Consider the following 24598-nt stretch of genomic DNA (forward strand, 5'->3'; position numbering starts at 1 on the left):
CAAATACTTTTTCTTGAGGTATCACAATTTTGTGTGAAGCAGAAATGTTAGAGGCTCATATCTACTTAGTAATACATAATTTTTCAAGATGTTTACTCAAAAATGAAGTTTTAATCAAAATTCTACTGTGATCAAGAGCATTCTTCAGTGAAACCGGCTTTGTTTTACTGTGAGTACCTGGCAGTGACACTGCTGGTATTAATAACAGAAGCCAGAGTTAGCTATTCATGGTATGAATTTTTGTTCTTAAATTATAATCAGTCAATTTAAGAAGAACTAAAATAAGAAGTGCCCCCTCTCTGCCGGAACTATAGTGAGTCAGAATCTCTTAGGGATAACAGGAGCAAAGCTCTCATGCGCACTCACACATGGAGACCTGTGGAATGTGTGTAAGGGGCATCTAGCCAAGATAACATGGCTAGAAAGATTCAGAAAATGAGCTCTTTTTTTGTAGTGAGTAGGTAACAGCATCAACTTCTTGTTGACCACATGTTGTGAGTGCTAGATTCTTCCCTCCTTTGGTCCATGTTTAAGGAAGGAAGACTCATGGAGAATAGGATTATTTCATTTCTGGTACGCTTTGGACATTTACATCTGGAATTTTAGAATGATAAAAAGCAATTTATCTTTTTCTTTTAGAATGTTGGAAATGCTAACAAATCTGGAACATCAAACAAAAAACCTGGTATGTATATTAGTGACTATGAAAAATTGCTAAAATATTTGACATAGGCTTGAATTCATTGTTCTGTTTCTCCTCTTTTCAGAGATTGCTCAAGTAACTTCAGCATATGTTGCCTCGGGTGCTGAACAACTTAGTCTTGCACCAGGACAGTTAATATTAATTCTAAAGAAAAATACAAGTGGATGGTGGCAAGGAGAGTTACAGGTAGTGTTGTTGTTCAGAGAGTAATGCATGCTTATGAAAATATCAAGTGGAGTACCAGTGATTCTAGCTACACAGAAAGCTGAGATTTAGAGGATTATGGTTGAAAGCCAACCTGGGCAGAAGTCTGTGAACTTATATCTCTAAAATAATCAGCAAAAGGCCAGCACAGTGGCCTGGCTAATGTAGTAGAGCACGAGCCAAGCAAGCAAGCTGAGCAGAACACCAGTACCAGCAATAATAATAGTGATAATAAGGTCAATAAAAAAAATTAATCATTACCTGGGTACGGTGGCTCACACCTGTAATCCTAGCTAGACAAGAGGCTAGGATCTGAGGATCAAGGTTCAAAGCCAGCCTGGGCAACATAAAGCCAGCTGAGAGACTCTAATCTCCTATCAATCACTAGAAAACGGGAAGTGGGGCTGTGGCTCAAGGGTAGGGCAGTAGCCTTCAGCTGAAGAGCTCAAGGACAGATCCCAGACTAGAGTTCAAGCCCCATGCGCCCCCCCCAAAAATAATAATCATACATAGTCCGTACCACTTAGAGGTAATCAGTATTAGTATATTATGTTCCCCTTTACTAATCAACAAATAAAAATTCTTTCTAAAAGCCTAATTGTTTTTCAGTGCTGCATCCCTTACTAAACCACAAATCATCTTCAAAAAGGAAAATACAGGGCCAGGAGTTTGGCCTAGTGGTTAAAGTGCTTGCCTAGCATGCAGAAGACCCGGGTTCGATTCCTCGGTACCACATACATAGAAAAAAGCCAGAAGTGGTGCTGAGGCTCAAGTGGTAGAGCTCTAGCCTAGAGAAAATCCAAGGGCAGTGCTCAGGCCCTGAGCTCAAGCCCAGGACTGGCAAAAAAAAAAAAAAAAAAAAAAGGAAAATACAGCAGCATCTTGCTAGATAGCCTTAGGTTGTGGTATACTGGCTAGGAGAAATACTTCATCCAGGCCATGTATTGAGGAATACTGCTCATTGACCTGTCCCTCGGTGCTCTTGGGTTTTTGAAACAGTTCAATGAATAGTGCAAAATATAAATGGCCCTAGTTTTTTACCTCAAATGTTAACATAGAGTTGTTGAATACATTTTGTAAAATTCCTTTACTAGTTGAAACTGAAAAGCATTTTAGGATTAAAGATTTTAAGAGGGCTAGGAGCATGCCTAGTGGTAGAGTGCTCGCCTAGCATGCACCAAGACCTGGGTTCAATTCCTTGGTACCACATATATAGAAAAGAGCTGTAAGTGGTGCTGTGGCTCAAGTGTTAGAGCTCTGTCCAAGGACAGTGTTCAGGCCCTAAATTTAAGCCCCAGGACTGGCCAAAAAAAAAAAAAAGAGTACAAGAAGAACTATACTTTCTTAATATATATTGATATGTAATATAAATGACAAATACGGCTTTATTCTGGGAAGTTGGAGTCAGGATTCCTAAAGAACAGATAGAGTTTAATTTCCTTGTGTTCTCAAATTTTGATCTTCCGATTTACTTTGGAACCAACTAAATGTGAATTTTTTTTCTTTTTTTTCCATATTTTTTATTGTAATTAGTAAAAGGGTTACATGATATTTGCCAGATAGAAGGTGTATTAATTCACATACATTGATACCCTTTCACATGTCTTGGTACCCATTTCCCTCCCCCCCCCACACCCCCCACCCGTCTTGGTTTTCCCCCCTTCCCTATCAAATTTCAAATATCCAAATACAAATAAATTCAATATATCAGATAACAAAGTGAGATACTATACCAATATGAGATAACCAAGGGACAGCAAAGGAGATGAGAGACAACATAGTACATTAAGGACAACAGTCATTCATTATATGGCTTTTGTTTCAATATCCTGGAGGTCCTTTCAATTAGCTTTACATTATATGGCCTTATGTATCAAGATTTTGCTCTATTGCAGATCTCTGCTAGTAGAGCCCAAGGTTTCTACTGATTATGACAAATGAGGGAAACCATTGAGCCTAAGTTCCTTTGAGTCTGGCTTACTTCACTTAATATGATTTTTTCTAAGTCTTTCCATTTCCTAACAAATGGGACGATGTCATTCTTTCTGACAGCAGCATAGAATTCCATTGTGTACAAATACCACAACTTGTTGATCCACTCATCAACTGAGGGACATCTAGGTTGGTTCCATATCTTTGCTATGGTGAATAGTGCTGCAATGAACATTGTTGTGCTAGTGGATTTAGTATGTCCTTGTTTCTGGATGGTTGGGTAAATGCCAAGTAGTGGAATTGCTGGGGAGTTCTATGTTTAGCCTTTTGAGGCATTGCCACACTGCTTTCCATAGTGGTTGAACAAGTTTGCACTCCCACCAACAGTGTAGTAGTGATCCCTCCTGGCCACATCCCCTCCAGCATCTGTTATTATTCGTTTTCCTGATCCTGGCCATTCTAACTGGAGTGAGGTGGAATCTTAGAGTTGTTTTGATTTGCATTTCTTTTATGACCAGAGATGTTGAGCATTTCTTCATGTGTCTATAGGCCATTTTTGTTTCTTCTTCAGAGAAGACTCTCTTTAAGTCTTTGGCCCATCTTTTAATGGGATGGTTGTTACTTTGGAGGTTAGTTTTGGAGTGATTCAATTTTTTGAGTTGTTGATATATTTTAGATATGAGGCCTTTGTCCGTTGTATGGTTGGTGAAGATCTTCTCCCACTCTGTAGGCTTCCTGATTAGTTTACTAGCTATGTCCTTTGCCTTACAAAAGCTCTGCAGTTTAATGCAGTCCCACTTATCCAGCCTTTCTCTGATTTGTTGTGATTCTTGGTCCTTATTAAGAAAGTTTCTACCTGTGCCAAGGATGCCTAGTGTATCTCCTATTCCTTCCTGTAAAGTTTTCAGTGTGTCAGCTTTTACCTCCAGGTCTTTGATCCATTTGGAGTTAATTCTAGTGCAGGGTGACAAAGAAGGATCCAACTTTAGTTTTCTGCATGTGCTTAGGTTAACCAGTTCTGCCAGCACAACTTGTTGAAGAGGCTGTCTTTCTTCCATTCTATTTTTTTGGCTCCCTTGTCAAAGATTAGGTGGCCATAGGTCTGTGGTTTAATATCTGGGTCCTCAGTTCTATTCCCTAAATGTGAATTATGACTCCTCACACATTCTGTTCATTCCAATTACTTATTAGCAAAACTTAGAGATATTTACAGTGGACTATACCATTAAGGGTTGACTTGTACATATTAAGAGAATTCAAGAAAGATCTTTTTATAGTGTAAATGTGTGCTATGCTGAGGGAACTCTGAATCTGAAAGACTTCTATGTAAGACTTCTGCAGATGGTGTTCTCAGCAGCATATTCAGATACACATTGCAATGAGTCTTCCAGTAGTTTAATGTCAACCAGGAAAGCCATTTCTAATTTTAAAGATCCCACAGCTATCCCACTTCTGAAACCAGTTTTCAGGTTTGATAGTTCTTCAACCCAGTCTCAGATTTGATAATTCACTAGAACACATGAAGTTCCCCAAAACTGTTTGCACTCACAATTTACTTCCACAAAGGAAGTAAAGGGAAGAGGCACAAGGGACAAAGTACAAGAGAGTTCCAGAAAGGAAACTTTTAATCGTCTTTTCCTAGTAAAGTCATGGACAGCCTTGACTCTTCTTGGCAATAATTTGCTAACCAGGAAAGCTTGCTGGAGCTTCGTTATCTAGGGTTTTTATTAGGATTCCATGGTGGATTCATGGTTGATTGTTCATATCGCTGTACTCAGTTTCAGGCCCCCTTGTAATCTAAGACACTGTGAATCAGGATATTGAAAGAATTTAGAGATTATATCCCAGTAGCTACATACAAAAGTGAGACCTATGTTTGGGAAAGATTAATTTGTTCTTATAAGAGTTTTATGATTTTAAGTTAAAGCTCAGTGATTCTTTTCAATCTCATCTTTTGAATTGTATATTCTTTTTGCTCATTTTATAGGCCAGAGGAAAAAAGCGGCAGAAGGGATGGTTTCCTGCCAGCCATGTTAAACTTTTGGGTCCAAGTACTGAAAGAACCACACCTGCCTTCCATGCTGGTATGAAAACAGGCTGACTTTTATTTCACTTTTTATATAACTTCATGAAAATGAAATAACGTCTTAAATTAGCTAAGTCTTGAGGGTATGAAAGAATTCATACCTAACTACTCTTGAAAGATATGAAACATTCTTTCCTTCTGCTAAAAATAACATACCAGCGAGATGTCCTGTTTCAACCAATTATTGTAGCTACTTAGGACATGGAAATACAGGGATCATGGTTTGAGACCATTCTGGACAAAAAGAAAGTTTGAGAGACTCCATCTCAACCAATAACAGCTCAGCTATGCACACCTGTCATCCTGCTGGGAGGCTTTCATGCCTCCCTGGCCAGCCAGGCTTTTAAAGCAAGACTTCATCTCAAAAATGAAACCAGTATGAAAAGGAATTGAGGACATGGCTCAAGTGATAGAGTACCTGCCCAGTCAATGCAAAACCCTGAGTTCAGTCGCCAGTACTACCAAAAAAAAAACATGTAATTTGACAATGAGTACTACAGCTTGAACTCCTTTTGCTTTTTCATTAAAGGCTGGCACTCTATCATATGCCTATGTCCACTCATGGCTTTTTGGTAGTTAACTGGAGATAAGAGACTCACAGACTTTCCTGCCCAGACTGGCTTTGGCCTGCGGCTCCAGATCTCAAGTATCCTAAATATAGGATTGCAGGCTTGAGCCGCCAGTTCCTGGCTGACTTGGATTTTTTTTTTCTGGTCCTGGGGCTTGAACTCAGGGCCTGGGCATTATCCCTGAGCCTCTTTGTGCTCAAGGCTAGCACTCTAGCACTTAAGCCACAGCACCACTCCTGGCTTTTTCTGGAAATTTATTGGAGATAGGAGTCCTGTAGACTTTTCTGCCTGGGGAGCTTTGAACCACTATCCTCAGATCTTAGCCTTCTGCATAACTAGGATTATAGGTATGAGCCACTGGCACCTGCTGACTTGGATTTTTAACTGGAGTTTATTCATTCTTTTGTAAAACAGAATGGGGGAAGGAAGATGTGAGAGAGAAGCACAAAGAAAAACTTTGCCTGATTTTAATATTTATTAATAACAACTTAAATCCTTGGGATACTGTTGATCCTCATATGAATTATTTTGTTCTTTTTGTAGTATGTCAGGTGATTGCTATGTATGACTATGCAGCAAATAATGAGGATGAGCTCAATTTCTCCAAGGGACAACTTATTAATGTTATGAGCAAAGATGATCCTGATTGGTGGCAAGGAGAAATCAGTGGGGTGACCGGTCTCTTTCCGTCCAACTATGTTAAGATGACAACAGACTCAGACCCAAGTCAACAGTGTGAGTAATACCAAATTATTTATCATTTGGTATAAAAACTTCAATATGCAATCAGATCTTGAACTCAGCACTCATAATAATTATAGGTTAATAATTCAAGTAAGAAAATGTTCTCAAGGTCAACGTTAGGCTACAAAAGCATACTTTTTTGCTAGCTTCAGATTTTAGATTTTATCTGGGAATGGGGAAGAATGGTGAAATTAACTTGATGCAACTTCCTTTTATCACCATCCTCTTTGAGCAGCCATTGATCCTTTATAGCTCAATGAAGACTAGCTAGTCCTATAATTGCCCTATTGATCTAGTTAAAATTATTCCTTCAGTATGTAGATGCTATTAATTCTTCAGATTTCCATTTACTTTCCACATGTTTACATGTCATCCAGGTTGGAAAACTGGTAACTTAATTAAACTGTGAAACTCTCAGTAGGTGATTTTTTTTCTCCCAATCCTGGGCTTGAACTCTGGGCCTGGGTACTGGCCCTGAACTCTTCAGCTCAAGGCTAGTGCGCTACCGTTTTAAGCCACAGTGCTACTTCCAGTTTTCTGGTAGTTAATTGGAGGTAAAGACTTTCCTGCCTAGGCTGGCTTTAAACCATGATCCTCAGATCTCAACCTCTTGAGTAGCTAGGATTATAGATATGAGCCTCCAGCGCCCAGCTGCTGGCTGCTTTATGCCACAATTTTTAAGAACATGATCCAAATCTCAAAGTATGAAATTTGGTATTAAGTTGTCTCATGGTAGCCTTTTTTATAGTTTATAAGAAATATAGCATTAATAGTAAATGAAGGAAATCAAAACTGCCAAAACAATAAATAATTAGTAATAATTATTATTATTAAGGAATGGACAGTACTGAAAAATACCTTTTTAGAGTAGATATTACTTTTTCGTTTCCTTTGATTTTTAGTTTTAATAACAAAAAATTCATGATTTGTATTTTTAGCACTAGTGACATTATTGAAAACATTAGCTTTTCCTTTTTTTTTTGGAAGGGGGGTTTGGAGAAGGGAGTTGTCAGTCCTGAGGCTTGAATTCAAGGCCTGGGCATTGTCCCTAAGCTCTTTTACTCAAGCTAGCCCTGTACCACTTGAGCCACAGTGCTACCTTCAGCTTTTGGGAATGTAGTTAATTAGAGATAAGAGTTTCTGGAACTTTCCTACCTGGGCTAGCGTTGAACTGCAATCCTCGTATCTCAGACTACTGAGCAGCCAGGATTACAGGCATGAGCAACTGTTCCCAGCTTGGCTATCCATTTTAATCAACCTACTGAAAACATATAAGTGGTATCTCAATCAAAACTAAAATAAATACAGCTGTTTCCATTTAACCTTTCTTTCTACTTTAGACATTTCCATTTTAATGTATACAATTTTATTCTTACAATAATATAGAAGTATAATCTGCCATTTAATCAGGTTGTCAACATTTTCTACAAAGTTAGTATTCTGAAACTTGGGACCTGTATTTGATGCAAAAACAATTTTTCTGAAAATAATTTGAGAGTCTCAACATATTTAAATCAAGTATCTAAGTCTTCTAGAAATTTCTCACAATAATAAATGCAAACAAATCTTGATGAGTATTAAAACCATTTTCAGAATTTCTTATAGTAACAAATTTAGAAATAGAATCAACAGTAATTTAGTAAATGGTGTATTTCTTTTTTTTTTTTCTTTTTTTTTGTGGATCATGGGGCTTGAACTCAGTCTGGACGCTGTCCCTGAGCTCTTCAGTTCGAGGCTACCATCCTACCCTTGGGCCAAGCCCCACTTCCCATTTTCAAAAGGTTAATTGGAGATAAGAGTCTCAGGTCCTTTTGTGCCCAGGCTGGCTTTGAACCTTTATCCTCAGATTTCAGCCTCCTGAGTAGCTAGGATTACAGGCATGAGCCACTGCGCACCCAGCTTAAATGGTGTATTTCTAACATAGCTTGGTTACAGGCAGCAATGCAATGTATTGTCAGTAGTAAAAGCATAATAAAAAAAAAATATGTGATTCAGTGCAAGGATTCAGTAAGTATAAACTCACTTTATACTATATAATTTTATACATTATTTTCACTTTGGAGCTTGTGAAAACAATTCAAGTATTCAGGAAAGACTTCTCTTGACATAAATCAACTAAATTTTTTGATTTGGTAGTAAGAGGTATCCAGGGTTTTTTATGATGTAAATATTCTCAAATGGGGCTGGGAGTGTGTCCTAGTGATAGAGTGCTTGCCTTGAATGAATGAATCCCTTGGTTCGATTTTTCAGTACCACATGCACAGAAAAAGCCGGGAGTGGTACTGTGGCTCAAGAGGTCAAGCACTAGCCTTGAGAAAGCCCAAGGACTGGCAAAAAAAAAAAAAAAAAAGAAATTTTCAAATGTGTCTGAGGGTTTCAGGATAATGGCACAGAAAATTGTAACAGGTTGGTTCTCTAATGAGTGGCCATTTTTAAGTTCTGCTGATGGTTTTGCAGTTTATAATGATTAATTAGAAATCACTTTAATCTGATTGATAAAAATTACCTGCCCAGAGTTTGGCCTAGTGGTAGAATGCTTGCCTAGTATACACAAAGACCCAGGTTCGATTCCTGGGGTACCACATCCATAGAAAAAAGCCAGAAGTGGTGCTGAGGCTCAAGTGGTAGAGCTCTAGCTTTGAGAAAGTCCAAGGACAGTGCTCAGGCCCTGAGCTCAAGCCCAGACTGGCAAAAAAAAAAAAAAAAAATTACCTATGACACCTTTCTGGGGACCTGTAAGATGAAAAGAATTTTTGGCTAGTGATCCCTGAATCCCTGACATCATTCCAGTCTGTCAGCACATTTGGCTTTTGTAGTATCTGTGATCTAGAGTGATGATTTAAATATTTTTGACTATTTTCCAGTGGTAGAGCAGTAAAGCCACATCGTAAATCATGAGGCAAAATAAGAGCTGTTCTAAGGAAAAGCTTTGCTTTCCTTTCCTCTGCCTAATTTGTAACGGTCCTTATAGATTCCCCTCTGGGGCTAATTTTTTGAAACACTGTTCTAGAAAAACCTACTTTAAGGGACTGGGAATGTGACTTAGTGGTAGAATGCTTGTCTACATTCATAAGCCCTGGGCTCAATTCCTCAGTACCACATAAACAGAAAAAGCTGAAAGTGGTTCTGTGGCTCAAGTGGTAGAGTGCTGGCCTTGAGAAAAAGAAGCCCAGGGACAGTGCCCTGAGTTTAAGACCCAGGACTGGCAAAAGAAAAAAAAAAATCTACTTCAAGATAGTGATGGGGAAACAGGAGATGCTAGGGCATGGCTTAATCCGGAGAGCCACCTGCCTGGCAGTGCAATCCCAAGGCCCTCCTCAAAAAAAAACTGTAATCACCATCTAGGAAAGTAACCCTCCAAGAAGTTGGTTGAGAATTTTGTATTACTTAACTGAATGGTAGGTGGCAAATAAATGCTGAATGATTCAGAAAGTAGATTGATATGAATTAATTATTCCAGCACATTTCTAGGCAGATTACTTTTGGAAAGCCAGTTGGGGCAGTTTCCATTTGTATTCCAGAACTCAGGAGGTTGAGGCAAGAAGGCAGCTTAGGCTATGTGGGTACATTTTGTCCCTCTCCCATATGCAATTTTTTTGTGTTTTGTATTTTGGCAGAGCCCTAGTCTACTTGTAGATGAGAGCTACCCAACTCAATTTTTAATTTAATTAATTGGTTTAGGGCTAAATAATCATTTGTAGCTGATAGGTACTGTGTCTGACAGCCCAACTAACAGACATTGGGAATGCATACTGAAGATTGTCTTCTGTAAAGTAGCTTCAGAGTTTAGTGGTGAAGAGACAAATAAATTGCTGTGATGAATATTCACACCAATGTATTAGGAAAAGATCCCCTAAATCTTCTATAGGTAAAGAAAGGCCTGTTGACATGGAAAATTTTATATGTGAGCTGGAACCTAAGTAGGTGTACTTTGTTGGAAAGTTTGTAGTTTGTTGGGAGTGGGAAAAGGTACAATTGGTTTTCCTGATTATTTCTATATTGAAAGCTAGAATGGTCAAAAGGTTGTTTCAAATAGGAATACTTTCAAAGTTCACCTTGTTATAAAATGTTTGCTAGAAACTTACCTATTACCTATTACCTTTTTTTAATTTTAGTTAACATTTTGGAATTTTTAGTTTGATTATATCTGAAAATTGAGTACTTTCTTCTTTATGTACTTTACTAATTTTTGAATAACACTTATTTTTTGGGGGCCAGTCCTGGGGCTTGAACTCAGGGCCTGAGCACTGTCCTTGGGCTTTCTCAAGGCTAGAGCTTACTACTTGAGCCATCAGTACCACTTCTGGTTTTTTCTATATATATGGTACCAAGGAATCAAACCTGGGTCTTCATGCATGCTAGGCAAGCACTCTTACACTAGGCCAAATTCCCAGCCTCCTGAGTACCTTCTTGTTTTGCCTAAATGAATGAACAAAAGTTCATCATCCATCTTGTAACAAAAGAGCTCTCAAAGCTGTAATTCTCTGGACAGTTCTCAAGTAGATTCCTTTGAAAAAGTTTATTGTTCCTAGAAAACAACTTAGAAGACCAATTGTGTTAGCTTGAAATAGCTATTTATTAGAAACAGAAGGGCTATAATCACGTTTTAAAAAACGAAGACTATAAATTATATTGGCAGCTTTGAAATTCATTCACCTTAAATTTATATAAGCCAATAATTTTCATGGGCTGTGAGTCCAAAAATGCTTACTCCTTATATCTGAGACCTTTAACCTCTCTAGATACATAGAGAGAAATAATCTGCTATAGTCAGTATGAAGCACTAAAAGCAGGTTAAATTATAGATGATTGTTTATGATTCTTTAGCCTTTATAGTCTTTTCATTTTATTATATAACTAAACATTTCCAAGGTTGATAATTTAATAGGTCAAATTTATGTTGCATGTTATTAGTCAAATTTTTTCTTACCACCTAATTTCGTTGTGTTCATTTTATTCCTCATTTTTCTTTTTTTAGGACCCAATGTTGTCTTCCAGTTGTGAAAGCACCCCAGAGACCCACTATCCAAGTTTGACTCTAGCGTGGAGGCAGGGCAGGCAGCCCTGATCAAATATCTCCTACACAATTCATTTACTTCGTTCGAATGTTAGAGCCACTTGTGATTATTTCTTTGTGTTTCTAATTTAGCGTTAAAATTTATTTGTAACAAGTTCAAGGATAGTGGGTCTTTGTGTGGCTTTCCCTGCTGTTCACTCTGGCATCTTTTAGCAGTTTTCTTCTTTTTTTAATTTGGTAATTGTAGGTCATTAGCATGCTTATTCAGTTTGCCCTTACATGGTGGGAGTTCAAACACACAAAGACCCACTATTTGCACAAACTATTCTCTCTGGTTTGGAATGGGCTGCCATGCTTTTCTAATGTTACTGCAACATGTATATTTACTACTGAATTCAGATATGTTTGCTTATGTTCTGCTATTACATTTGATCTAATCCTAACCACAGCAAGCTCTTAATTGATTCAACCTGATTTGTCCTCAAATGTACACTATTTACTCTATTACTTTCTAATATGCCACTATAAGTACCAATATTTAGATTTGTTTAAAGGCCAAGGATTGGAAATAGTGTTTCCTGTGTAACCTGAGTGAGGACAGTACCTCAGGGGAGCTTTTCTTCTCTCACAGAAGAAGAAAGCACTGGACATCTTGGGATATGGTTAGTTTGTTTCACCTGCCCAACAACAAGCACTTCCTTTGGAGACTCATCTAGGGTCTTCAAGTGCTCTGGGTTGCAGATACTGCATCATGCATATGACTTATCACTTCCTTGTTGATTACCTTTAAATGGACTATTAGGGAGGAAAAGCTCCCATCATTGACTGTGAGATATAAAACTTTTCCTGACTTAAACAAAGCATTTGTATCTACACTATATGTTAAAGTCAGAATTCACTTCACCTGCTGTAGTCAGATGACTGCATGTCCCAGGCCATAAAAGGCCACTGTTGGCATTTTTACTGGATTTAGTAAAATCATAAGGAATCACTGAAGAGTTGAAAGACCCCAAAACCACACACAGGCTCATAGTGAGGAGTGGGGTGTGAGAACTGGCATTCCTCTGTGTCCACAAAGCTTCTTCACGACTGAAGATTGCTCTTCCACTCCACTTGTGTAATGTATGCCCACACTGGCTATGCTGGCACAGTATGTCACTTATTTCCCTTTAAAGGAAAACATTTTTTTAAACAGCACATTATTATAAACTTAATATATGTGAGAGTACTTAGTTGACACAAAAAGGAATTTTAGTAGACAATATTATAATATATTTGAAACAAATGAGAAGTTTATGCAATTTTAAATGTTTACAAACTGCAGTGCAATCTACTGTTTGTGAATGTCTTAAGTATTATCAGGGTAAGTGTACATACATTCACAGTTTTATTTCTTCACAGAGTTCTTTAGAAAAAATGAAACATGGTTTTATACCTCTCAGTTTAAGTTAGAGGCATATTTTGTGCAATATTTATGTTAATGTGCCTATATATTCTGAATGAATTATTTCAATCATTTGTTGCCTAAATCTGAACATTTGAGAAAGAACCAACAGTTTAGTTGCAGCTTTACAAAATTCAAATGTCTGTGTCCCCAAGTGCTTCACTTTACTGGAGTATGGGGAGATATGTATTTATGTGTTTTCCATGGGGAGGGGCTGTATTGGCCATCATCGTGATATTTTACAAATATGACATGAACAGTAAAGCAATAATACCATTTTAGGGATAGAATGACATCTTTGCCTGCAGTCACTAAAGCAACAGTACAAAGACTAAGTCCTTTCCCCAAACTGACTTTTCCATATTATATGGATTACCTGATCTTACCTTTCTTCTTTTTAACTTTATGCTTTTTAACCTTTAGTTGAGTTCAATATAAGGAAAGTTATTTTAAGTACTGAAGTTGGAAATCATAGCACTGTTTATTAGCTACATTCTTTTGCAAAGCATTTTTCCTTTGGGCTTATCTATATAATTATATTTCAAAAGTATTTTTATAGATCAAATTACTTCACTTTTACAGTAATAAAAATAGATCATTAAGAATGACATTCAGGTTGAGCTTATCATCTATAATAGTCTGAAAATAATGTGTTCATCAAGTACCTGTAGATTAAATCACATACTGACTGGCCCAATATTTAAGCTGAATGTCAATCTGAAAAATAAACTTCACTGTGTTATGTGGATTACCACTCTTTGCATAGGAATTTTGTCATATATCTTGAGAGAAAAATAAAAAGAAAGGAAACTATGACATATAATAATTTAAATCCTTTAAAATGCATGTAATCCTTGCAATACCTCATTCAGCCATGAATTTGTTCTCTTCCTGATTCAGTATAGGGCAGCTTTTAACTTGCTTAGACGAGAAGAATTTATTAGAAGTATGGAATTTTTAAGTGGGAGTACACTGAATAAAGTTGAACCCTACTGAAAGTAGAGAATGAAAAGGCAAAGGCCTCATTACTTAAAGTGTGTGATAAAATTGTTAAAGCCTATGATTAAATTTGTTGGCTTTTCCAGCAATGAAAAACAATCAGTTGTAAAACCAAAGCTGATTTTTAGAAAATCAAAATTAAAGTCAATTGTATCCATTAAATTGTTTCTCTAAAATTGTGAGTCCTTTCAAAAATCATACAAGCATTTAAAAAATATGGCACCACTTTAGTGTTTTAAAATATAGCATCATTACTGGTAGTTCAAAAGAAAGAAAGACACTGAGGAAAGGGAAAGAAAGAAAGAAATGCCAACCCTAGTTGCCAAGAATCCTTGTAAATAGAATCTATAATGGAAATACTGAGAGACCTTCACCTAAAGTGGCATTATTGGATGCTGCTGTAATGCTACTGTAATGTAATAAATTATTAAATTGTCGCAAAGTGCTGTTTTTGCCTTAAGTTTTTATCTTGTGTGTCTTGAAAAGTATAGTATTAAAGGTATTGAGATTGTGCAAATGCTGGGCACGCTTGGCATGAGATAATCTGGTTTTTATTTTTACAAAATTGTAATATAACTATGCAAGTGTGTTTATTAAAAGGACACAAACTATATTACTTGTATTGTGTATTTCTTTGAAGCATCCTTTAAAATTTATTTTTACTTGTTCATATTAGGTGTGATTCAGAGTCTTTGGAACTTTTTTCTTCATGCGGTCTCTGGGTACAGGCCAGCTAATAATTTTGTATCACAGGGTGCAAAAGAAATGTTAAGTGGCCGAGTTTGAGATCATTTGATATGACATCATCATGGACTTTGAAAGCAGAACTTTTGATTTCAGTATGCTGTTGCTCACAAAGGTAAAGGGAAATATAATCTAGAATAATAACATTATTTATAGCTTTACAACTTATTTCTAAAAAGATTAGAAGGAATTTACAAATAAAGAGCTCACTGCAGATGTAGAGTATGGTCTCAGAACAAAATGAGCATCAAAGTTCGTGACAAGAAAAATCTAATCAAAACCTAAACTGCTGATGCCTAGCATAAATACTCTTTTTCCTCATCTCTGAAAAGCTCCCTAGTGAACATGGACGGAAGATGTTCATGTACACGTACTAGATCCCAGGCATACCAAGACAAGTATAAAGGCTTCTGGCATTGGTCAGTACAAATCTTGGTGCAGGCATCAGTATCTAAGCAGACAGGTTGTTGGGAGTTTTTTGTTTTGTTTTGTTTTGCCAGTCCAGGGCCTTGAACTCAGAGCCTGAGCACTGTCCTTGGGCTTTCTCAAGGCTATAGCTCTGCCAGCTTGAGCCACTTCCGACTTTTTCTATGTATTTGGTACCAAGGAATCAAACCCCTGGTCTTCGTGCATGCTAGGCAAGCACAGTACCACTAGGCCACGTTCCCAGCCTGTTTTTTTGTTTTTGTTTTTGTTTAAATAGCAATTAAGTCAGGCGCATGGCTCACGCCTGTAATCCTAGCTACTTAGTAGGCTGAGATCTGAGGATCACGGTTCAAAGCCTGCCTGGGCACTAAAGAATGAGAGACTGATCTCCAATTAATCACTTAAAAAATGGTAAGTGGTGCTGTGGCTTAAGGGGTAGAGCGACAGTCGAGCTGAAGAGCTCGGGGACAGCACCCAAGCCCAGAGTTCAAGCCATATGACCCACCAAAAAAAAAAAAATAGCATTTAAACACGGAAATGTATACTTACTAGACACCAAGGAATAGCAGAGGAGGTATCTAGATGGAGAACAAACTGGAAGAAGGAACAGAGACAAAAACAGCATGGGAAGTATATAGGACAGATTGGAAGAATTGAGTGTAGGGCTGATGTGAGTAGGCGGAGGAAAGTGGAGGCTGGAAAATTAAGCTGAAGCTGGACCTTGGAGACTTGAAGTCCCTGGTCCCCTGTGTTGCTGTTAGGAATTCATTCTGCCTCAGTGGCAGCCATTGAACATTTTGGGTGTGTAGAATCCCACCACAATAGTGACTAGCACATACTGTTCAATAGAAACGCATGAGTCACAAATACAGACTCATATGTAATTTAAAATTTTCTACATTTATAAAAAGTAAAAAGAAACAGGGGGATCAATCCCAATATAGTATTTTCACTTAACTTAGTATATCTAAAATATCATTCCAGTCAGGCGCTGATAACTCTCGCCTGTAATCCTGGTACTCAAGAGGTTTAAGATCTGACATCTGTTTGAAACTTTCCTGGGCAGGAAAGCCCTTAGAACTCTTTATGGCTAACTAAAAAAAAAAAAAAAAAAAAAAAAAAGGCTGAAATGGAGCTGTGGCCTCAAGTAGTCGAGCACTAGCCTTGTGTGAAAAACTTAAGAGACAGCTCCCAGGCCCTGAGTTCAAGCACCAGTACAAAGCGCTTCTCCAAAAAAAAAAAAAAATTATATACATACATATATATTTGTACTGTCTACTCACACATTCCTTCATCAGCTCTTCTTCTAGTGGTTATTTCGTATGTGTGTGCTGATACTGGGGTTTGAATTGAGGGCATTCTCAGTCACATTTCTAACTCACTGCTGGTGCTCTACCATTTGAACCCTGCCTCTATTTGTATCTCTTAGATTTTTCTGCCTAGCTGACTTCAAACTGATTCTTAGATCTCTGTAGCTAGGACTACAGGTATGAGCAACTGGTGCCGGTTCTGGGGCTTAAACTCAGCTTAGACACTGTCTCTGAGCTTCTTTTGCTCAAGGTTAGCATTCTGCCACTTCAGCCACAGTGCTTTTTTGGTAATTTATTGGAGATAAGCATCTCACAGACTTCTTTATCCACAATCCTCAGATCTCAGCTTCCTAGGTCGCTAGGATTATAGGTGTGAGCCACCAGCATTGTTATTGGTTAGTTTTGCTTTATGCCTAGGCTGCCTGAATCGCAGTCTTCCTATTTTGTGCTTCCTCACATAGCTGGCATGACAGGTACACCATCGTATCCAGACATAGCTTGGCATAAAGTCTCATGAAGCCACCATACCCAGCTGAATGTACTAACAATGCAGCATTCCACACTACATTTTTGAAATACATCTTCCAAACCCAGTGAGAATTATGCAAGGAGCACACCAGTGTTTGGAACAAGGTATCCAGTAACATGCTGTTTTGGCTACTCTAGGGACAGAATGGGCAAACGGGATTGTGTATGCTAATCAGGAAAATGGAGTCTTCAGTTTCTCGGAAGATCATACCTCTCCCTTTCCTCAAAAAGACGCTTCAGTAGTCATGTAAATATTCTTAACTCTGGGTTCATCAGGTTGAATGTGTCTTTAAAGCAAAATTTCTCAGTGCCTGATGGGCTCTGTGCTCTGTGCAGTGTGGGCCTATATATTGTGCAGCCACTTCTTACTCACGGAGCCTGACAGGACAGAAAGTCCATATCCTACTTGGTCTTTGCTGGTTTGGAGCGAGCAGGAAGCCTCACCACAAACAGGCAGGGAAAGTCAGGAGGCACCAATAAGAGAAGAGATGGAGGCTGGGGAGGAGAGGCTCCAGATGCCACAGAGGTGTCATGCCTGCAGCATAGCACTGTGGGCAGAGGAAGGTGGCTATGAAGCAGGGGGTCATCGAAGTGGGTAGTGCTGATAGCCTTGTTTCTTTCCTGAACCACTGTACCGACACTGGTAGAACAGAAGGCAGGTGCCCAAGTTAAAGTGACAGGATGGGCATCAGGAAAAGAAGCTGACTTTAAAAAAATCAGTCTGTGGCTGGAGGTGTAGCTTCATTTGTAGAGCACACACACACACACACACACACACACACACAGTGTGAACCTTGTGTTCATCTGTCCCAAGATTCCCAAGACTCTGCTCTAAGTAGATCTGTTGCCCTTTGAAATCACAGCTGCAAGTGACCATCTGCTCTTCTTCCATCCTCCTCTCTCCCTGCATTCTGAAATGCATGCTCTTCCTCTAACAGTTCAACCAGGAAAATATAGGCGTTTGCTGGAGCAAAGAAGTGCAAAACAATTTAGGAATGGAGTAGCTGCAACATCTGAGAATTCCAGCCAACGATGTGCACTGACGACCTTTATTGAAAATCAGAAATGAGCTTTAAAGAAAACTTAATTCTACCACCTAGGCACTGAAATAGTCGATGAGTTATAGTTAGTTAACCGGTGATATTTTTATTAGTTAGCTACTAGATCTCCTACAACCAAATGAAACTCAGTATGATATCAAATTCTGTTCTGTCATCTGACAGTAGCTGTGGTGTTTGCATTTTGTCTGATGAACTTCCTGAGGTAGTGCCGTGCGTTCATCCGTAGACACGGGCAGGTCCTCAGGACTTCATGAACTATTCTTCAGCATGTCATGTCACAGTGGGACATCTAGTTTAGCTCTGATGTGCTTGTAATTTGGTTCAAAGTAAATGCACTGTGTCTTCTGAGACTTCCCTTCAGGTCACTCATGGCTGGATACCTGCAGTGTCCCCAAATCAGGGCTTTTTTGTTCTAAGACACTGTGGTCTTGCTAGAAATCTTGGGGTTCTGGAAACTTCTGGGTTTTTTTCTTCTTTCCTTTGGGAAATCTGAAGCTGTATTTCTCTACATCTTTTTAAAAATGTAACTGAAATTAAGAAATACGTTTGACATCCCTGAATACAGGTAATACTTTAAAAAAAAAAAGTCCTTGCCAAAGTTGTGCACATGTAAGAGTCTATTTAATTACTTCTTTTTTGAATGGGCCTGATAATGAGCTGGTGATGACTCAAGATCTGCAGTTGGGAAACACTGATCTCAAGCATTTTTCATTTAATCATTTCAATAATCTCAAAAGTGCCTTGAAATGGTGAGATTCTAATCTCTTTTATGAAAATCCTTAGTTCTTTCACTGTTACTCAGAAATCAGGAGCATGCTGCAGTCAGTGTTACAGACATGTCTGATTTGCTGCTTGGCACACGGAGTGGTGTCACCTTAATGCCAAGCCTCTGCATTTGTGTGGCGCTTTTTTTTTTTTTTAAGCAATGATGTTCTTTCAAAGCAGCCTTTGTCAACCCAGCACATCTGCTGACAAATGTCTTTCCACAAAGACAACTGCAGAAGTATTTTAAGCTCTCCACTGTCTTTCTGCAGGGTGTGCTGATCTCCAAGCCCTAGACACAATGCAGCCAGCTGAGAGGAAGAGACAGGGCTATATTCATGAGCTGATCCAGACCGAAGAGCGGTACATGGACGATTTGCAGCTGGTGATCGAGGTGAGGGGCCATCACTGACCGGCTCTGCAGCAGCTGTTTCCTTCAGGTGTCATTGCCCCGCTGCTCCCCCTTGGCAGCAAAGGGAATCAACACTCTGGTTTGTTTTGTAGTGCTAGGAGTGCAGGGGATTGAACCCAGGGTTTCCAGAACACTAGGCATGCATTTTATCATTGAGCTAGACGCCCAGCTGAGCATGGAGTTTGAGCCACATGGTGGCGCCATAAACCACGACAGGGGCTCTCACAAGCTCAGAATGCTGCCCTGCCCGCTGGGTGGAAAAGTACTAAGGAAGGTATCTTCTTCAGCTAAGCCTGTTCGTAGTAAAGAGACAAACGAGGTATGTGAAGGGAAGACAGTGGCACAGAGTGGGCATAAAGGTCCCATACCCCACTTTTTCGGGTATTTTGAGTTTTTGTTTTGTTTTTATTGTCCCTATTGAGCCCCAGAGCCTCATATGCTTACTCAGCTTTTTCCACTCAAAGCTGGTGCTTTTACACCTTTGAGCCATACCCCTCCACTTCCCACATTTTACTGGTTAATTGGAGATGAGGGGTCTCACAGACTTCCCAGTCCAGGTTGACTTCAAATTGTGATCCTTAGATCTCAGCCTCCCCTGTAGCTGGAATTACAGACAGGAGCCACTAGTATCTGACCTTGACTTTAGACTTTTACCTCACTATATTTTCATGGCTGTTTGAAACCTGGTCATTTGCATCAACTTTTCAAGGGAATAGTGAAACTATGAAAGTATTTCCCACTGTTCCCATCCATTTGGGAAAAAAAAAAACCTGAGATGAAAGAAGAGTTTTTTGTTCTCTGAAAGTTTCCAGTCCTTGTGGAGACAGAGTAGGGTTCAGTAGGAGGAAGGACCAGAGGCTGCTCTGCCAGAAAAGGAGGAAACAGAAGTGGAAGACATGTACAGAGCATTAGGCAAGGAGATACCTGGTGGGGCTGAAGTCTCAGGAGCCTGAGGACCCCTGGTGAGGTTAGCTAGGTTCACATCTCACCAGCTATGAAGCTTATAAAAGTGTATGTCTCATTGCACAAGGAAGGCAGTGAGTAGCCTTTGAGAAGTTTTGATTCTTTTATGGTTTGTTTCTTTGTTTCTTTGTGGTACTGGAATGGACTCACAGTTATGAACTGCTCCACAATTTCAGCCACATCTCCAATCCCACAGAAAGTTTTAATGTGGAGCAAAGAGCATTGGTATTTTTGGAAAGATCACGTATCAGAAGAGCTGTTATAGATGATAACTTCTTTACTTTCATAATATTTTTAAAGTCAGTTCCAGATGATTATGTTCATTTTATGGAAACTTAGACGTAAAAAATAATTGAATTTCCTAGCTGCTCATCAGGCAGCTAGGAAATCTGAGGATTTCAAAACCAGTGTAGGCAGGAAAGTCTGTGAAACTCTTATCTCCAATGAATCACCAAAAAAGCTAGGAAGTAGAGCTGTGGCTCAAATGGTAGACTGCCAGTCTTGAGTGAGAAAGCTAAGGGACAGTGCGCAGGCCCTGAGTTCAAGCCCCAGTACTGGCATCAAAATAAAGGAAAAAGAAAAATTGGATTTTAGTTTTAGCTTCTTAAATCCTAGCTCTGTGACGTTAAGCAAACTGTTCTATTCCATTAATCTTTATTTCTTCATGGAACTAATAACTGAGTCTCATCAGCTCTGTTGTGTTCGCAGTAAAGCCCACATGTCTGCACATGCAACCCCACACAGAGACAGAGAGTATTCTTTTGCCTCACCTGCTGCCCTCTGCAGTGAACATCCGCCTGGGTTGGTGTGGCGGCAGCCAGAGCCATCACTGTTTCTCACTGAACTTCTCTCAGCAGTCCTGAACACAGCCCAGCTCAGTTCTGTGAGCTCCCATGTGCAGATAGATCCTGTGCCCTGCGTCCGGCTGACCCTCCTAACAAGCCTGGGAGGTAGCTAGAAGAATCTTTGCTTACTGAGAAAATTACTGGACTCAGCCTTTAGAACCAGCCTTAAGAGGAGTACAAATAGCAAGCAACAGAGAAATGGTACAGTTGAAAATGTGAGAGAGATAAATATGCTTATATAGAGAAATAGCACAGTCATGCTAGTCCTATGAAGACATAATTCACTTTAGATCACCACAGGCTATGTAGCCGTGCTTAAGCTAATTTCATCTGTGTTTTGAACTTAGGTTTTTCAGAAACGAATGGCAGAGTCTGGATTTCTCACTGAGGGAGAAATGGCCTTGATTTTTGTGAACTGGAAAGAGCTCATCATGTCCAGCACAAAGCTGCTAAAGTGAGTTGTGGAAGCCGCTCTGGTGTCGTGTGCAGCCCCCCAGGTTGCTAGCAAAGGAACTTCCCACTGCTTTCTGCTCTCCTTAACTCTGTTACAGCGTATGTTTATAGGCCTTATAGTCTGTAATCTAATGAAATGTCTGGTAACCATAAAATCCCTAACTACTGAGGAAAAGTAAAAAAATAGAACACCAAGATACTTGAATGGGAGAAATCACTGAAGAACCTGTGTGCTTCCCAGGCATGCCCCTTGCTGGCTGCGTGGGGAGGGGTGGCAGGAAGCACAGGAGGAGCTACAACTCACAGATGTCACCGCTCGCTTTGCTGCCTGCCAGTCCCCGTGTGTACTTCCAGTCCTGGGAGGCCCTTCTGTCCTTTCCACCCCAGGCCAGATGTGCAGTCCCAGGCCTGGCTGCCTTGATGCAACCCTCACCTCAGGATTCCATTGCCCCACACCCATTAACCAAACAGACGGGCAGAATTGCCTTCTTAGTTCAACTGAGAACAAGTTAATCTTTCTGAAGAAACTTTGCTGAGAAATGGGTGAAACCAAAACCATTCAAAAGAAACCCAGAAGCACCCAAGTATATAGACTTAATATTCTCCTGATCTGCCCTCTTTCTTTTCCTCAGTAATGTACTGGGTATCATTGCCTTTGGCATGCATTCATTGTCAGGGGCCTTCCCTGAGAAGCAGAGTGAGAGTGTGTTGTTTGCAGGGCCTTGCGGGTACGGAAGAAGACTGGGGGAGAGAAGATGCCTGTGCAGACGATTGGGGACATCCTGGCGGCTGAGCTGTCCCATATGCAGGCCTACATCCGGTTCTGCAGCTGCCAGCTTAACGGGGCATCTCTGTTACAGCAGAAGACTGATGAAGACACAGACTTCAAGGACTTTTTAAAGGTAACGTCACTCTGAGCCCCACAGGCATCTTTGCTGGGTTTGCAGATAAGCTAGACCCTTCTGAGGCCGAGGGCAGCATCTTACACTTTCCACAAAAACCTCAGAAGAGAAGAGGTTGCTGTTGGCTTCCAAAAGAAGCACATACATGGCAGATAGTTCTCTGATAGCTGTGGGTTGCTTTTCAGGTCCACATGACTTTTCTTGGTATAGGATCATGATTTTACCCATTGAATAACAAAGTGATGCTTGTGTTTTTTGTTGTTGTTGTTGTTGTTTTAAGTAAACTTACTTATCAGCCACTTTATTTTGCCATAGAAGTATTCAGACTGTCACTGTCTTAACTTTTTAAACTTTAATAGCTATCTTATTCAAGATAGAACATAAAGTAGCTTACTTAAAATGTATAAAATGATAAAACAAGATTTAAAATAACTAAATGAACAAACTGAAACAAAAGGAAAAACTGATAGCTAGAAAAAGGATAGTGTGTAAAAGACTTACCTGTGATTCTATATTATATAAAACTTGTGCAGAGATGTCATCGAAGTTTCCAGAAACCAATGAGAAGAAATTGAAACATCTTTGTGCAACTGTTTGAAGATAATAAAAAGGAAGAAATAAAAAATAAATAAAAAAAGGAAGAAATAATCCGTTCCATGATGCCAGTCAAAAATTAAACATAAAAAGTCAAACTAGAATTATAAAATGCAATTACAAGTATTGTATGATAAGTCTCCAGCTTGATTATGGTGACAGAGCACTGATTTTCAAACAAGCTGGGGTTTGTTTTGTTTTTTTTGCCAGTGCTGGGCTTGAGCTCAGGGCCTGAGCACTGTCCTTGGGCTTTCTCAAGGCTAGAGCTCTACCACTTGAGCCTAAGCACCACTTCTGGCTTTTTCTATGTATGCGGTACCAAGGAATCAAACTCCAGTCTTCTTGCATGCTAGGTAAGCACTCTACCGCTAGGTCAAACTCCTGGCCCCAAACAACCGATTTTTATAATAGAATGTTTGATTTTGAAGCCAAGTGTAGTAGCCCATATCTGTAATTCCAACACTCAAGAAGCAGAGGAAGAATGATCCTGAATTTAAGGCTGGCCTGGTCAACATAAGAAGACCCTGTCAAAGAAAAAAGAAAACAATTAGAGCTGGGGTATAGCTCAGTGGTAGAATTCTTGCCTAGCAAGCACAAGACCCTTGGTCCAGTCTCCCTCCCACTGGAGGGGACAGGGAGGCAAATCCTATAGTAAGCTGTATCCCCAAGAATTTCTTTTTCAAACTGAGAAAAAAGAAAAAGCATAAAGATGCCTGCTTTAGCAAAATATATAGTATAAATCTATCAGGAAAAAAGAACTAGTACAAAAAGGGGAGGACTAAGTGGGCTGGAAGAACAGCCAGGAAAGAGGTTCTCTATAGAAGCAGGATGGGAAAAGGCTGGGAAGCAGCACAAGGCTTGACTGAGATTCTTGCTGATGACCTGATACAGTTCAGATTCTGAGTTACTGAAGTTGAATGTACAAGGATGTCACTGGCAGGAGCCAGGCCAGTGTTCCTCTGTGTTGACTGATGCTGTGATCTTACAAGGCTCTCCACTGTCTTGCAGAAGCTGGCGTGCGACCCAAGGTGCAAAGGAATGCCTCTTTCCAGCTTCCTGCTGAAGCCCATGCAGAGGATCACCCGTTACCCTCTGCTCATCAGGAGTGTGAGTGCGCGCCCGGCTACCGCCCAGTCTATGAACAGCTCACGACGAGTGGGTGGGAATGCCTTCTCCCTCTCTGTAGGAGCCACCCTAGAACCCCAGGCCTACTCTAATTGCCCTTGTTGGGACTGGATAAAGGCTTTGTAGGTGTGCAGCTGGGCAGCCTCCAAGAGCCAGAGATAGATATCAGTGTAACAGTTGGCTGCAGTCTTCCTTCTGGAACATAAATTTATCTGCCACAAGTCCCAGGAGTCTCCCATTGAACACATCCTAAAAAGTTGTGGACCGAACTGTCTGTGAACTGGGTTCCAATTCATAATTGATTAGGCATACCTTGTAAAATTCCAGTCATCATTTTCTTTTCTTTTCTCTTGTGTGTGTGTGTGTGTGTGTGTTTCTTTTTTAGTACTGGGGATTGAACCTGGGACATTGCACTTGCTAAGCAAATGCTTTGCCAATGGGCTACATCCCAGCCCATTTGTGCAGCAGTTGTGCAGCTTGAACACAGAACCTGGGCATTTTCCCTGAGCTCTTTCTGCTCAAGACTAGTGCTCTAACACTTTGAGCCACACTCTGTTTCTTTCGATGATAATGGAGCTTAAGCTCAAGGCTTTGCACTTGTTAGACAGGTATATTTCTTTCTTTTGGGGGTGGAGGCTGTTCTTGGGACTTGAACTCAGGGCCTAAGCACTGTCCCTATCCATTTTTCACCTCAAAGGCTCTACCACTTTGTACCATGGCTCTACTTCCAGCTCTGGTGGTTAACTGGAGGTAAGAATCTCAGACTTTCTTGTCT

The 24598-nt window shown here is 39.8% G+C and overlaps 1 protein-coding gene across 3 annotated transcripts in view; it reads left to right on the forward strand.

Moving 5' to 3' along the window:
- The window catches only part of Itsn2 (intersectin 2), a 115594-nt gene that overhangs the window by 80951 nt on the left and 10045 nt on the right, over window positions 1-24598 (forward strand). For all 3 annotated transcript variants that reach the window (XM_090337359.1, XM_090337360.1, XM_090337361.1), the window contains exons 25-32: window positions 640-685; window positions 768-889; window positions 4827-4923; window positions 6038-6229; window positions 18802-18923; window positions 21097-21203; window positions 21921-22104; window positions 23707-23805. In XM_090337359.1, the coding sequence (XP_090193485.1) occupies window positions 640-685; window positions 768-889; window positions 4827-4923; window positions 6038-6229; window positions 18802-18923; window positions 21097-21203; window positions 21921-22104; window positions 23707-23805 (969 nt within the window). The remainder of the gene's footprint in view (window positions 1-639; window positions 686-767; window positions 890-4826; window positions 4924-6037; window positions 6230-18801; window positions 18924-21096; window positions 21204-21920; window positions 22105-23706; window positions 23806-24598) is intronic.

This window comes from Megascapheus bottae, chromosome 7 (assembly GCF_031878675.1).
Source record: "Megascapheus bottae isolate mThoBot1 chromosome 7, mThoBot2.hap1, whole genome shotgun sequence".
In the NCBI taxonomy this organism is placed as follows: domain Eukaryota; kingdom Metazoa; phylum Chordata; class Mammalia; order Rodentia; family Geomyidae; genus Megascapheus; species Megascapheus bottae.